General features: G+C 43.5%; 1 protein-coding gene across 1 annotated transcript in view; it reads right to left on the bottom strand.

Annotated features, from left to right (window-relative positions):
* The window catches only part of tmem45b (transmembrane protein 45B), a 16753-nt gene extending 1136 nt beyond the window's left edge, over positions 1-15617 (bottom strand). Inside the window, exons 1-5 of the mRNA XM_034178465.1 lie at positions 15404-15617; positions 6949-7146; positions 6649-6861; positions 5171-5355; positions 1354-1496 (exon numbers count right to left, since the gene is read on the bottom strand). Of these exons, the coding sequence (XP_034034356.1) occupies positions 1354-1496; positions 5171-5355; positions 6649-6861; positions 6949-7138 (731 nt within the window). The 5' untranslated portion in view covers positions 7139-7146; positions 15404-15617. The remainder of the gene's footprint in view (positions 1-1353; positions 1497-5170; positions 5356-6648; positions 6862-6948; positions 7147-15403) is intronic.

Genomic DNA, 15617 nt, shown 5'->3' with positions numbered 1-15617 from the left:
GATTAAGTCCTCCATCCTGTCTGCTCCCTCAGATAAGCCATGCTGTCCTGCATCTCGTCTTCTGGAAAGAAGGCCAGCCCATCAAGCATCTCACAGAAGTGCTTGACAGTGCGGAGGTGACAGTCTAGTGGTTAAGGTGTTGGGCTTGAGACCAGGGGATCCTCTGTTCAAATCCCAGCCTTACCCTTGGGCAAGGTCCTTAATGCCCTAGTTGCTCCCAGTGTGTAGTGGGTGAATGTGAGGCATTGATGTGTAAAGCGCTTTGAGCATCTGATGCAGGCGGAAAAGCGCTATAAAAATGCAGTCCATTTACCATTTGTCATCAGAGCGGTTCTGTCTTCCCCAGGGCCTGGATCTTCCTCCATGCACTCTGGGATAGGTGGTAGAAGCATCGCTGTGTCACTTGAGGTCCAAGCATGAAGGACACCGACTGGATAGTAGCTCACTCAGTCAGTGACAACAACACAAGGTAGATCTTGTCAAGAACTGATTGATGCAGCTCTTGACAAGATCTATGTACTTGCATATACACGAGACCGCAGACTCTCCAAGAGAGGCACATATGGTGTGTGTGCCTTGGGTAAACATCCACAGTGCTGACGCTGAATATCCCGCTTGCAGGTCTGGATCTTACTGATGTTTGCACGGACCTTGTCACTGGCATCAAGGAGGGCTTGTGCCGACGTCTTGACTGCTTTGCAACTCCCTTCATGGTTGTGCGTAGCTTAGTGACCTCGACTCCTGTCTGGTCTGCTGGATGGTTGTGGTTCACAAAGTGTTAACACAATATTTATGTTGTGACCTTTTGTATCATAACTTTTGTTTTTTGTTTTAATGTGAGCTTTTTTCTTTTTTCCTGCGCTTATGTGTTGTGAGCTTTTGTCAAGGAATCCGCCTTTAGGGTATGTACGAAATCTTAGCCTGCATAATTAAGACATGTTTGTCCTAATAGTAGGACAAACATGGACAACTGAGAGCCTACACAAAAAACGTTTGTCCTAATGTTTTCATTTCCGGTTTGGAAATTGTACGTGCAAGGTAAATTTCAATCCGTAATTGTCTTGTACAATGGTGAATTTGTTTGGGGGTTTTTTGGTCATAGTCCCACGCTGAATGTTTGCAAGTCAAATCAGGCACTTTGCAAATGTTATGTACTTCAGGACACTTTCAACATTGTCTTACTGCTACAAACAGCACACACGGGTCAAATACCAAACATTTGATAACTCCAAAAGGTTTTCTAAAAATAAAATATGGAGTCATCACTGACCAGTACGGCTCTTCAAAATAATTTACCTTGTTCGGTGATATGTTGCATTAGTTTTGACTTAAATTCAGTAATAAGATACTTGCCACCAAACGAACGAGGAAATGCTGGAAACGACCAACATGGCCACGGCTAAATGCCAGCAGAAACACATTGTGACGAACATGATATTAGCATGCAATTCCAAGTCCCACTGCGGTCCTGTTAAAGGATAAAGTACAAATCCAACCTGTAATGACAAACGGTGGTGTCAGTGATACACTGAACTTTGCTTAAACACATACTCAGAATATGGGTGAGGATTTTTCTTCCCTTTGTTAAAACCCATTTACTGCAGCTCACCGTTTCAGTCAATTGGGACATCATTCTCTTTGAAAGGCATTTTGTATATTTTCATAAAATGGGCATAGATATAATGAAAAGCTGAGACTACCCCCTGTTGTGTTATAAGTAAATTTCTGTTGATGTTAATCCTTCAGTTACATTGCTGTGTAGGACCAAAACAGATCCATAAATCTGTGAGACAGTCCAGGTAAAATATATACATAAAGTACTATGCAAAAGTTGTAGGCACCTTAGAGTTTTACTATGCAAATCCTTCCAAAAAGCGTGGGCCAATAGAAAGTCTAATAACTTAGTTATTAGAGTTATAACAGTTATAGTTATAACAAAAGGGCCCACTATAAGTTAAGTTATAACACAGACATTCCAGTGCGCATATATATATATATATATATATATACACACACACACACACACATCATATTGTTTTTTGGAAAAGAAACTTGTCAACCTACACAAGGATGAATTCAAAGACACCCTGAAAATCAAAGCCAAAAAAGGATGCGGCAGTCTTGTTCATGTTGTCAAAATTTCATTGCAGCAACTCAAAATGGTTCTCAGTAGTTTGTATGGCCGCCAGATGCTTGTATGGATGTCTGATAACGTGAGGGAATGCTCATAATGAGATGAGGGTTGGGGTCCTGTGGATCTGGACCCAGGCAGCACTTAGATGCTTGACAGTGTGAGGTGCACCCTGGCAGCTTTGGATGGACCGAAACAATGTCCCAGCAGTGTTCTATTGGATTTAGGTCAGGTGAGCATGGGGGCCAGTCAATGGTATCAATACCTTCATCCTCCAGGAACTGCATGCATACTCTTGCCACATGAACTTGGACTGTCGTGCACCAGGAGGAATCCAGGATCCACTGCACCAGTGTAGGGTCTGACAATGGGTCCAAGGATTTTGCCCTGATACCTAATAGCAGTCAGGTATGGAAGTAAATCTGTGCCATCAGAGTATGAAATTGAATTTTTAAGGTTGAATTTTTTTTAGCATCAAAATCAGAGTTTGAAGTTGAATTTTGTAAGGTTGAATTTGTTTAGCATCAAAATATTCAACCTTAAAAAAAAAAAAAAAAAAAAAAAATTCAACTTCAAACTCTAATGACACAGATTTACTTCCATAGTCAGGGTGCTACTGTCTAGCCTGTATAGAGTCTGTTCATCCTTCCAGGGATATGCCTCCCATCAGACCATCACTGACCCACCACCAAACCGATCATGAGTGGTGATGTTGCAGGCAGCATAATGTTCTCCACGACATCTCCAGACCATTTCTGTCACACGTGCTCAGGTTGAACCTGCGCTCATCTATGAAACGCACAGGGTGCCAGTAGCGGACCTGCCAATTCTGGTGAACTTTTGGCGAATGCCAAATGAACTCTACGGTGCCACCCAGTGAGCAAAGGGCCCACTACAGGATGTCAGGCCCTCAGACCATCCTCATGAAGTCTGTTTCTGATTGTGTGGTCAGAGACATTAACATCAGTGGCCTGCTGGAGGTCATTTTGTAGAGCTCCGGCAGTGCTGTACCGGCTCCTGCTAGAGCCTATCCCAGCAGTCACAGCGCGTGAGGTGAGGTACACCCTGCACAGGATACCACTGCGCAGGGCCACATATAGACAAACGCACGCACACCTATGGCCAATTTAGAGTCACAAATTCCTCTAACTTGCAGGTCTTTGGAAGTGAGGAAGCTGGAGCATCAGGAGGAAACCCACGCAAACTCCACACAGACAGGACCAGGTGGGAAGCAATCACATGACCTCCTTGCTGTGAGGCATCAGTATTAGCCACCATCTTTTAACATAATCCAGTTAGTTTATAGGTCCAGTGGGATATGTCTGGGCTATTTTAGTCGTCCCTTTGATGCAGGTGATTTATGAAGCGTTGCTCATCACAGGTTCCTGGTGGTGGCTGCGTGGATGTAGTTTGGTCAGAGAGCAGCAAGAGACCATTTTACTGACCATGTTTGTTGGCAACAGTATCTTCAAAACGCCAAGAGCAGTTTTATTTAAACTGGATAAATTTAGCAGACAACCCTCATCTAAAATACACTGACCACATCTTCGGAATTTGAAAAATTAATTAGCCAGCAATGGTGAGACACTGCAATCATGTAGAATCCTTGTTTTATGTTAGAAGATGCCAAAATGGTCGAGAACAAGGAGATGATTACTTCACCCCAAATCTCTTAACTGTTTTTTTTTTTTTTTTTACCACTGCATTGAAATTAGCAGTTATCACTTTAAAAGAAGAGTCATCATGACACAAGATCACACTTATGTAAAATCTGCAGCTCTGTTTTTAACATTAGCAGCAGAGTTTGTCTACATTCCATTCAACCGCTCACTGGGATGTGCTGAGAGTGATGTAAATACTGAAGTATAGAGAAGTAACGTGCACTTTGCTTTTGTTACTTCCCGTAGCTGTTTGTTTTGATTGGTGTATATTTACAGACTGTTCACACAAGTGCACAAATTAATACAGGTATATTATCACATGACCTCTAACAGCCAAAATCTGAGTTGTTGAATTCTGTGAAACATGTCTATTAAGCCTATGCTTGCCCTACTAATCATAGTGAATAGTGCAGTTACTCAAGAAATGCTCATGTTTGCTGTGTATTGTATTTATTCTTTATCATGAATGTTAAAATGGTATTGATTTTAAATGACATGATGAAATCCAAATTGAAAATGAATTTGGTGGATATGGGACAATGGGAAAACAATATGTACGTATACCTTATCACGTCTGTTTACGTATCACGCCTCGATGCATCTGCATGAGCCTTCTTCTGATATTTATCACATTACAATAAAAATAAAGACTATACACATGAATCATGTAGAACGAATAATGCAGGTAAATATGTAAATTATGGAATGTTCTTATGTCTCTCTATAAAGTCCTGAGTGTCCTTCACTGATGTCTCACAACTTCAGTAGGAGACTCAAGTTGTAGAATTCTCCCTGCAAGGGAGGCTACAACTCTCTCACCTTGATCAGACATCTTGGTTGAATGAAATGATCTGGACCCTGTATCAGGATCCTGCACTTGTCACCAGGGTAACACAAAATTGGGGTGTGTCATTGGTGGGGCCAAGAAATGGGGGCTCCTGATTGGATGAAAAGCAGGGTGATACAAAGCCTGGTATTTTCAATGTCTTTTTTATATCACCCTGTTTTAAGACTTGTATCGTGGTAATATGTGATAACATCAAATATAACAATTCCCTCGGCCATATGAGCATAAAAATGGGAAACAATGTGACCTTTTGACTTCTTAAAATAGGTCAAGGTTAGCCATCTTTGAACTTGTCCAAGGTCTGTGTCCAAAGAATGTTCCCTCTGAATTTGAAGACCCTGGCGATAACAGGACTGGACTAATACTGAGCACAGACAGACGGACAGAGGGACATAAAGTCTTCGCAGTACCCAATGGTCATATTTTGGCTTTGGGTAAAAACACAGCAACAAGTAAAAGGGTTATATATGTACACACATCTGTAAAAAACGTAATTTTACTGTGACTGTGTTTTATTTTTTTGCCAGTTACCTGGTAGAACCACGTGCCCTGCAGGAAGAACAGACATGCTCCAAGCATTTTCAAAATAATATGGTCTGTGATGAAAACCTCCAACATGCTGCTGGCTGAGCCACCAAACACGGCCACGAGCAGCAGCGTGTGGATGTGAGCATCTAGCGAGGCGCGATTGTGCACGTGGAAATAGAACAGAAACCCTGACAAACACAAAACGAAGTTAAATATGCTGCTGTGACATACAATAATAGACATACGAGGTCTGTACATAAAGTATCGTACCTTTTTTTTTTTTAAACTATATGGCTTTGATTCATATGTTTTCACGTCAGACAAGCTTGAACCCTTGTGCGCATGCGTGAGTTTTTCCACGCCTGTCGGTGACATCATTCGCCTGTGAGCACGCCTTGTGGAAGGAGTGGTCCCGCCCCGTCGTCGGATTTTCATTGTCTGGAAATGGCGGAATGATTTGGGTTTTTTTTTTCCATCAGAATCTTTTCAGAAGCTGTTAGAGACTGGCACCTGGAAACCATTCGAAAAAAATTTTCTGGCTTTCGGTGAAAATTTTACGGGCTTCACAGAGAATAAGGTCTGTTACTACAGCTTTAAGGACCCCTTTAAGGACGCTCAGCGAGCCGCGCTCCGAGCTGCAACGACGCAGCACAAGCCACTGGACCATTTCTAAACGGATGGCTCTGTGGATACGAGACAGTCGTGTGCTCTTTCTCTGGTTATCACAAGAGCTGGACATCAGCCATTTTCCGGCAGATTTCACTTTTAACAAGAGATTTTGCCATGGAAAGCCGCGCTGAGGCTTCGCGCGTCACGACCGACCAAACTTGTCCTCTGACACGCCGAAATGGAGGTGTTCCTTTGTCTCGCTTCCAAAGCGATTCGGTCGTGACGCGTGACGCGCGAAGCCTCAGCGCGGCTTTCCATGGCAAAATTTCTTGTTAAAAGTGAAATCTGCCGGAAAATGGCTGATGTCCAGCTCTTGTGATAACCAGAGAAAGAGCACACGACGGTCTCGTATCCACAGAGCCATCTGTTTAGAAATGGTCCGGTGGCTTGTGCCGCGTCGTCGCAGCTCGGAGCGCGGCTCGCTGAGCGTCCTTATAGCTGTACTAACAGACCTTATTCTCTGTGAAGCCCATAAAATTTTCACCGAAAGCCAGATAAATTTTTCAAATGGTTTCCAGGTGCCAGTCTCTAACAGCTTCTGAAAAAATTCTGATGGCAAAAAAAACCCCAAATCATTCCGCCATTTCCAGACAATGAAAATCCGACGACGGGGCGGGACCACTCCTTCCACAAGGCATGCTCACAGGCGAATGACGTCACCGACAGGCGTGGAAAAACTCACGCATGCGCACAAGGGTTCAAGCTTGTCTGACGTGAAAACATATGAATCAAATCCATATAGTTTAAAAAATAAAAAGGTACAATACTTTATGGACAGACCTCGTATTTTTACAAAAGCTGAAACCGCTCACCTTCAACGAAAAGAGCTATAGAGACACCAAGGTGGTTGACACCAACAGGCACCAGTTTGGACGCCGCGCAAACAACATCTGTTATTCCAGAGATTCCAAAGAACAGGTACATTGTGCTGTGCTGCCAGTTCATCAGCTTGACCCACGAATGTTCTGATCTGTTGTAGAGGCGGGCGTGGGGTCCATCCACCACAAACTGTTCGACCATAATACCTGAGACGGGACAACGGCATAAAGATGACAATTTACAGGAAGATGACATTTACAGGAAGAAATGTTGACACGTTGGAAAAAACTGACCTACAAATGAAGCAAAGATTTTAAGCCCCCCTTCAATGTAGTCCATTCTTTTAAAGAAAATTGGCAGTGCCGGTCTTCCTTGGCTTTTCCTCGTCTTCCAGTAGTGTTGAAGTGTGTGTTTGACAGTCAACCACAAACCAAACAGCAGGAAAAAGGTGCCGGGAATTGCATGGCCGCCAAAGTTGGCCATCGTTGGGCCTGCAAATATAAGAAACATGCTGTCTCTCTTACAAATATTTAACATTAGACCTGTAACTCATAGGTAAAACATCTTCTGTACTTTTTCTTTTAATGAAGGTAAAGACAGAGCAAAAGTTGCTGATAAGACATGAAACAGTTGACTTCTGTAGACTGCTGCAGTACGGTAAATATATTTTACAGAGTAAGTACGCCAGTTTGTCAAATTATAGCACACAGAGCCCATACCTTCGCCAAGGTCCAACAGTTTGACATTTTCAGTTTTCCATTGCAAGTGGGCCATTAAAAAAATAATAAAATCTCTAATAAGATCCTGATTGCTGACCTGCAGCCCTGACCTTTGATCCTGGCCTTGGGTCCCAGTTGCTGACATAAGGTCCTGATCTTTGATCATGGCCTCAGATTCCAATTGCTGACCGACAGTCCTGGTCATCTATGAGCCTGACCTTATATGCCCACTGGTGAATTTGAATCGTCACCACTTAGGTATTAAGTATTCACAGCCTTCCCTTTTCAACATTTTATGTTAGTCTTATTCCAAAATGGAGTAAATTCATTTTTTCTCCTCAAAATTCTACTCACAACACCCCATAACAACAACATGACTTTTTTCTTCTTCATCTTTCGGCTGTTCCCGTTAGGGGTCACCACAGCAGATCAATCGTTTCCATCTCACCCTGTCCTCTGTATCTTCCTCTGTCACACCAACCACCTGCATGCCCTCCCTCAGCACATCCATAAACCTTCTCTTTGGCCTCCCTCTTCTCCTCCTGCCTGGTGGCTCCATCCTCAGCATCCTTCTCCCTATATACCCTGGGTCCCTCCTCTACACATGTCCAAACCATCTCAATCTCGCCTCTTTGACTTTGTCTCCAAACCGTCCCACCTGAGCTGTCCCTCTGATATGTTCATTCCTAATCTTGTCCATTCTCATCACTCCCAAAGAGAATCTCAACATCTTCAGCTCTGCCACCTCCAGCTCCGCCTCCTGTCTTTTTGTTAGTGCCACGGTCTCTAAACCGTACAACATAGCTGGTCTCACTACTGTCTTGTAAACTTTCCCCTTCACTCTTGCTGATATTCTTTGGTCACAAATCACTTCTGCCACCTTTCTCCACCCTGCCTGCACTCTCTTCTTCACCTCTTTACCACATTCTCCATTACTTTGGACAGTTGACCTCAAATATTTAAACTCATCTACTTTCACTTATACTCTTGTAACTGCACTGTTCCACTGGGCTCCCTCCCATTCACACACATGTACTCAGTCTTGCTTCCACTGACTTTCATTCCCCTTCTCTCCAAAGCATATCAACACCTCTCCAGACTAGACTCAACTTGCTGTCTACTCTCACTGCAGATCACAATGTCATCTGCAAACATCATAGTCCATGGGGACTCCTGTCTGATCTCATCCGTCAACCTGTCCATCACCACTGCAAACAAGAAAGGACTCGGAGCTGATCCTTGGTGTAATCCCACCTCCACCTTGAATGAGTCTGTCATTCATACTGCACATCTCACCGCTGTCACACTATTCTTGTACATGTCCTGCACTACCCTAACATACTTCTCTGCCACTCCAGACTTCCTTATACAATACCACAGCTCTTTCTAAGTCCACAAACACACAATGTAACTCTTTCTGGTCTTCTCTGTACTTCAACAGTATTCTCAGAGCAAACATTACATCTGTAGTGCTCTTTCTCGGCATGAAACCATATTGCTGCTCACAGATCTTCACCTGTTTTCTAAGCCTAGCTTCTACTACTCTTTCCCATAACTTCATGCTGTGGCTGATCAACTTTATGCCTCTGTAGTTACGCAGCTCTGCACATCACCCTTGTTCTTGAAAATAGGAACCAGCACACTTCGTCTCCACTCCTCAGGCATCCTCTCACTTTCCAAGATTTTATTAAACAATCTGGTTAGAAACTCCACTGCCATCTCTCCTAGACATTTCTATGCCTCCACTGGAATGTCATCTGGACCAACTGCCTTTCCACTCTTCATCCTCTTCATAGCAGCCCTCACTTCTTCCTTAATCTCTTGTACTTCCTGATTTACTCTCACCACATCATCCAGCCTTTTCTCTCGCTCATTTTCTTCATTCATCAGCTCTTCAAAATATTCCCTCCACCTTCTCAGCACACACTCCTCATTTGTCAGCACATTACCATGTGCATCTTTTACCACCCTAACCTGCTGCACATCCTTTCCAGCTCTGTCCCTTTGTCTGGCCAATCGGTACAAGTCCTTTTCTCCTTCCTTACTATTCAACTTCTTGTACAGCTCGCAATATGCCTTTTCCTTCGCTTTTGCCACTTCTCTTTTCACCTTACGCCACATGTCCTTGTACTCCTGTCTATTTTCTTCATCTCGCCGACTATCCCAAAACTTTTTCGCCAACCTCTTTCTCCTTATGCTTTCCTGGACCTCTTCATTCCACCACCAAGTCTCCTCGTCTTCCTTCCACTGTCCAGATGTCATACCCAGTACTGTCCTAGCTGTCTCTCTCACCACATCTGCAATACTTTTCCAGTTGTCCAAAATTGCTTCCCCTTCAACCAGTGCTTCTCTCACCTGCTCGCTAAATTTCACACAACAGTCTTCCTCCTTCAGCTTCCACCATCTGATCCTTTGTTGAGCTCTCACTCTCTTCTTCTTCTTTACCTCTAAAGTCATCCTACAAACAACCATCCTATAATGTTAACGACACTCTCTCCTGCCACCACCTTAGACTCTGATTTCTTTTAGCTTGCATCTCCTATAAAGAATGTAGTCCACCTGTGTGCACCTTCCTCCACTCTTATATGTTACCCTGTGCTCCTCCCTTTTCTTAAAGTAGGTGTTCACCACAGCATTTCCATCCTTTTTGCAAAATCAAATACCATCTGTCCTTCCCCATTCCTATCCTTCATACCATATCTACCCATTACAGTGGTCCCTCATTTGTCGCGGGAGTTATGTTCTAAAAATAGCCCACAATAAGCGAAATCCACGAAGTAGTCAGCGTTATTTTTGACAATTATTATAGATGTTTTAAGGCTGTAAAACCCCTCACTACACACTTTATACACTTTTCTCAAACAAGCATTAACATTTTCTCACTTTTCTCTCACGTGTAAACACTCTCAAAGTTCAAACCTTAGTAGAAAAATATGAATTTAATTTTAACGATCAACCTACGAGGTTGGACACATAAGAAATTATTAATAGTGACTGACCAGTATTTCACAGTTCCTCTGATTGCACCTCTTTGTCCTGGTGTCGCTTTTTCCACTGAGTCACACCTCGCTGCATGTGTCTTTTTCCGAGTGAAGAAAAGTTAGTTGTTGGCACTCTTTTTTCTTCTGGGCAAGAAGATTCTTATAAACAGACACGCAGAACACAATGCGCGTACTCTCCCTTCGCGGTGCCACGACCGGCCTGCTTGATGAGGATGCAGAACACAATGCACTGTGTAAAAAAAAAAGCATGCAAAATTGGACTAAAAAAAATCCACGAAACTGCGAGGCCGTGAAAGGTGAACCGCGTTATAGCGAGGGACCACTGTACTTCCTCATCACCTCTGTGCCCTTCACCAACATGCCCACTGAAGTCTGCTCCTATCACCACTCTTTCATGCTTGGGCACACTCTCCACCACCTCATCTAACACACTCCAGAAATCTTCTTTGTCCTTCATCTCACAACCTACCTGTGGGGCATATGCACTGATGATATTCATCATCACCCCTTCAATTTCCAACTTAACACCCTGTCAGACACTCGCTGAACCTCCAACACACCACACTTTTAACGTACTCTTCCTTTAAAATGTGTTGTGAAAGTGTAGTGACACGGACCCACAACAGGGGGCGCAAATGAACGGCCAATAGATGAGCCAAAAAGTAACAATTTAATGTTGTGAAATGTGCACAACGAATATACAGACAATCTCAGAATATAATTACAGTCAATCACAAAGGTGACGTGTGGGCAGGCTCGAGGATAGAAGACGTCCGTCCTGAGAAGAGCCAGAACCACACGATTTCCGCCACCACAGAACCTGGTGAATACTGGAGCCGCCAAGTCCTGAATTCCCAGGTGATCACCGTCCCCGACTGTCGGATCTGGTACTGCTGGCGAGAACAAAGACAGTCAAGTGTGGGTGTGTGTACACCCAGTAACAACAGCGGTGGGAATGCCACCTCCACCTCTCACTCAATAACTTGCAGAGTACTGAAGATTCCTCAGGGAAAAGAGTGCCTTCTAGCGCTCTCTCAGCTTCCACTGACAGCGGTACCGGTACTCCTGCAAACACTCACAATATACAAACAATATTGTAAAACGGCTGAGGATATTACCTCCAATGAAGTATGATATCTCGGCAACGAGGTGGAGATGACGCCTGGTCTTTATGGAGTGAGATGATGTTGAGTTGATGGGTGACAGCTGTCAAGAGGTAATGAGTGACAGCTGTCACCCCCGGCTGTGTCCATGGCGGCAGCACCCTCTCGTGCCTGAAGCCCGCACTTCAGGCAGGGCGCCCACTGGTGGTGGGCCAGCAGTACCTCCTCTTCTGGCGGCCCACACACAACAAAATGACCCCAACACCATTTCTCTTCCTGTCCTCACCATGGTACAACAACTTGTACCTACCGCCGATGTTCCTGCTCTTACTTCCCTTCCACTTGGTCTCTTGCACACACACAATATGTCTACCTTTCTCCTCTCCATCATATCAGCCAGCTCTCTCCCTTTACCAGTCATACTACCAACATTCAAAGTACCCACTCTCATTTCCACCCTTCTAGTTCTCCTCCTCTTCTTCGTCATCTTCGCCCAGCAGTAGCCCAATTTCCACTGGCACCCTGTTGGGCAAGAGCACCGGTGGCGGACGTTGTTAACCCAGGCCTTGACCGATCCGGTATGGAAATTCGATTCTTAGTCTGCATTGTTGGATTGGCTTGTTTTATGCCAGATGCCCTTCCTGACGCAACCCTCCTCATTTATCTGGGCTTGGGACCGGCACTCAGAATGTACTAGCTGCACACCCCATGTGGCTGAGTTAACTTCTTTTTTTTAATTTTCACAAATTTGTTAAAAATAAAAAACAAAACAAAAAATCACGTACATAAGTATTCACAGCCTTTGCTCAATGCTTTGTTGATGCACCTTTGGCAGCAATTACAGCGTCAAGTCTTCTTTAGGGGAGGTGATGGTCTAGTGGTTAAGCATTGGGCTTGAGACCAGAGGATCCTCGGTTCAAATCCCCTACTTGCTCCCGGTGTGTAGTGACCACCTTGTATGGCAGCACCCTCACATCGGGGTGAATGTGAGACATTATTTGTAAAGTGTGCTTTGAGCATCTGATGCAGATTGAAAAACACTATATAAATGCAGTCCATTTATTTCTTCTTGACTAGGATACCACAAGCTTGGCATACCTTCTTTGGGTAGTTTTGCGCATTCCTCTTTGCAGCACCTCTCAAGCTCCATGAGGCTGGATGGGGAGCGTTGGTGCACAGCCATTTTCAGATCTCTCCATAGATGTTAGGGTTAGGTTCGGATTCAGGTCTGGACTCTGGCCGGGCCACATTCACAGAGTTGTCCTGAGGCCACTTCTTTGATATCTTGGCTGTGTGTTTAGGGTCATTCTCCTGCTGAAAGATGAACCATTGCCCCAGTCTGAGGTCAAGAGCACTGTGGAGCACAGTTTCATCCAGGATGTCTCTGTACATTGCTGCATTCATCTTTCCCTCAACCTGACTAGTCTCCCAGTTCCTGCCACTGAAAAATATCCCCACGGCATGATACTGTCACCACCATGCTTCACTGTAGGGATGCTGCCTGGTTTCCTCCAAACATGATGCCTGGCATTCATGCCAACAAGTTCAACATTTGTCTCATCAGACCAGAGAATTTTGTTTCTCATGTTCTGGGAGTCCTTCAGAAGCCTCTTGGCAAACTCCAGGTGGGCTGCCATGTGCCTTTTACTAAGGAGTGGCTTCTGTCTGACCACTCTACCATACAGGCCTGATTGGTGGATTGTTGCAGAGATGGTTGTCCTTCTGGAAGGTTTTCCTCTCTCCACAGAGGAATGCTGGAGCTCTGACAGAGTGTCCATCAGGTTCTTGGTCACCTCTCAGACTAAGGCCCTTCTCCCTCGATCACTCAGTTTTGACGGGCGGCCAGCTATAGGAAGAGTCCTGGTGGATCCGAATCTCTTCCATTTACGGATGATGGAGGCCATTGTGCTCATTGGGACCTTCAAAGTGGCAGAATTATTTTTTTGCCCTTCCTCAGATTTGTGCCTCAAGACAATCTTGTCTCTGAGGTCTACAGACAATTCCTTTGACTACATGTCTGTGCTCTGACATGCACTGTCAACTTTTGGACCTTATATGTGGACAGGTATGTACCTTTCCAAATCATGTCCAGTCAAAAGAATTTACCCCAGGTGGACTCCAGTTAAGCTGAAGAAACATCTCAAGGATAATCAGTGGAAGCAGGATGCCACTGCACTACATTTTTACCTTTATTTAATCAGGTTAGTCCCATTGAGATCGAGATCTCAGGGAGACCTGGACAATTATAAGTTTCCAATTTACCTAACTTGCATGTCTTTAAATGTGGGAGGAAGCCAGAACACCCGGTGGAAACCCATGTAAACATGGGGAGAACATGCAAACTCCACACAGAAAGGCAATAGGTGGGAATCAATCCCATGACCTTCTTGCTGTGAGACAACAGTGCTAGCCACTAAGCCACCGTGCTGCCTGAGCTTCATGGCAAAGGCTGTGAATACTTATGTACGTGTGATATATATATATATATATATATATATATATATATATATATATATATGTTTGCAAAAATCTCAAAAGCTTTTTCACATTGTTATTATGGGATATTGTGTGTAGAATTTTGTGGGGGAAAAAAATTAATTTCATCCATTTTGGAATAGGGCGAGACGCTGTAGATGTTAAACAGCTACAGAGAGTGTTGCTTTCTATAGCTGGCAATCAATTCACCCCACTGAGGTTTCAAATCCCACAAAATCACAGAGACGTGGCTTTCGCTGTGAGATATATATATATATATATTATCATCATTTCATGGCTATGGAATCGGTTCTTCTAGAATAAGGCTGTAACATAAAAAATATGGAAAAAGTGCAGCACTGTGAATACTTAGTGGATGGACTGTATCTTTGAGCCTGTAATTAGAATAGAAGGATTGATCATGGCCTTTTATCTGATCCCTGAACTAATCAACAACCTGACTACAGGATCAGGATCATTCAAGATTAGAGACAGAATCAAGATAAAAGATCAAAGTTAAGACCCACCCCTTTATCTGGACTGGCCCCAAACTTTAATCACGTCTGTCTTGACCCAAGGCCTACCTCTCCACCAAATTCATTTAAAATCTCTTCATATCCTTTTTCTGATATCCTACTGACAAATGCCAACAAAAACATTGTCAATAGATGTTGTAATTTTCCAAAACATATAAGGAAACTAAGAGCAAAAAGTATTCTTGAATACAGGACAGGTGAGAGGAGACAGTTTGGTATTTTGCCCTCCAGGTGTTCTGTTATTCCTTTCACTAAATCCAGTGGGACTAATACGACTATAGACTGTAAACATAAACAATACAACATGAGAACACTGAGCGAGTGGAACAGGACCTTTGTCCACTCATTTATCATTCAAATTCAAATCAAACAAGGATGTTTGGTAAATGGAGACACCAGCCACTAAAACTTGTACTTCCTAAAATATTACACACTGAATCATCAACTGATCAGACATTCGACATTGTGTCATGTTTCAAATAAGAAGGTTCAGGCTTTGAATTACACACACACACACACACACACGTGTCTTTTACTGTTGCCTAGTGTCAGTGCCAGCACTCGGGCGTGTTTTCAATCTACATGTTCTGCTGGACAAGTTTTTCTTGAATAACGTAGTTTGACTTGAATCAACAACACATTTTTGTCTTCATCCTACCCGTGGGAAGACGTTTCTACATAAATGACAACAACGTCGACAGGTGCTGAAATGGATTTTGCATATGGTATATTTACATTATTCTGCATTGTAAAGCAGAGACCAAACAAAACCCTCATCTCAGGTGTTACACTGAAAAGATATGACACAGTTAACACACTGAGCTGTTTCTACTTTGTCTTCCTGTGACCTCTTTATCAACTCTCACATTCCCCCTGCAGAAAAACTTTTCTTTGCAAACTGACATGTACATACCTTATTTGTTGCTGTTATTTCCTAAAGACTCTGACTTTTGGAAAGGAAGTCACCCAAGCTTTCCAGTTCTTGAGAAGAATGAGTCCTCTCCTCCCTTCACACCTGTTGTCTGCACGTGACATCATCACATAGCCACGCCCATTTCTGCATTGCTGTCACTAACTGAAGGCTGTGCATTCCATTGAGGTAAATCATTAAAAATGTATTTATTTAG

The sequence above is a fragment of the Thalassophryne amazonica genome, chromosome 9 (genome assembly GCF_902500255.1).
Source record: "Thalassophryne amazonica chromosome 9, fThaAma1.1, whole genome shotgun sequence".
NCBI lineage: Eukaryota > Metazoa > Chordata > Actinopteri > Batrachoidiformes > Batrachoididae > Thalassophryne > Thalassophryne amazonica.
This window is presented reverse-complemented; position numbering and strand designations above follow the sequence as displayed.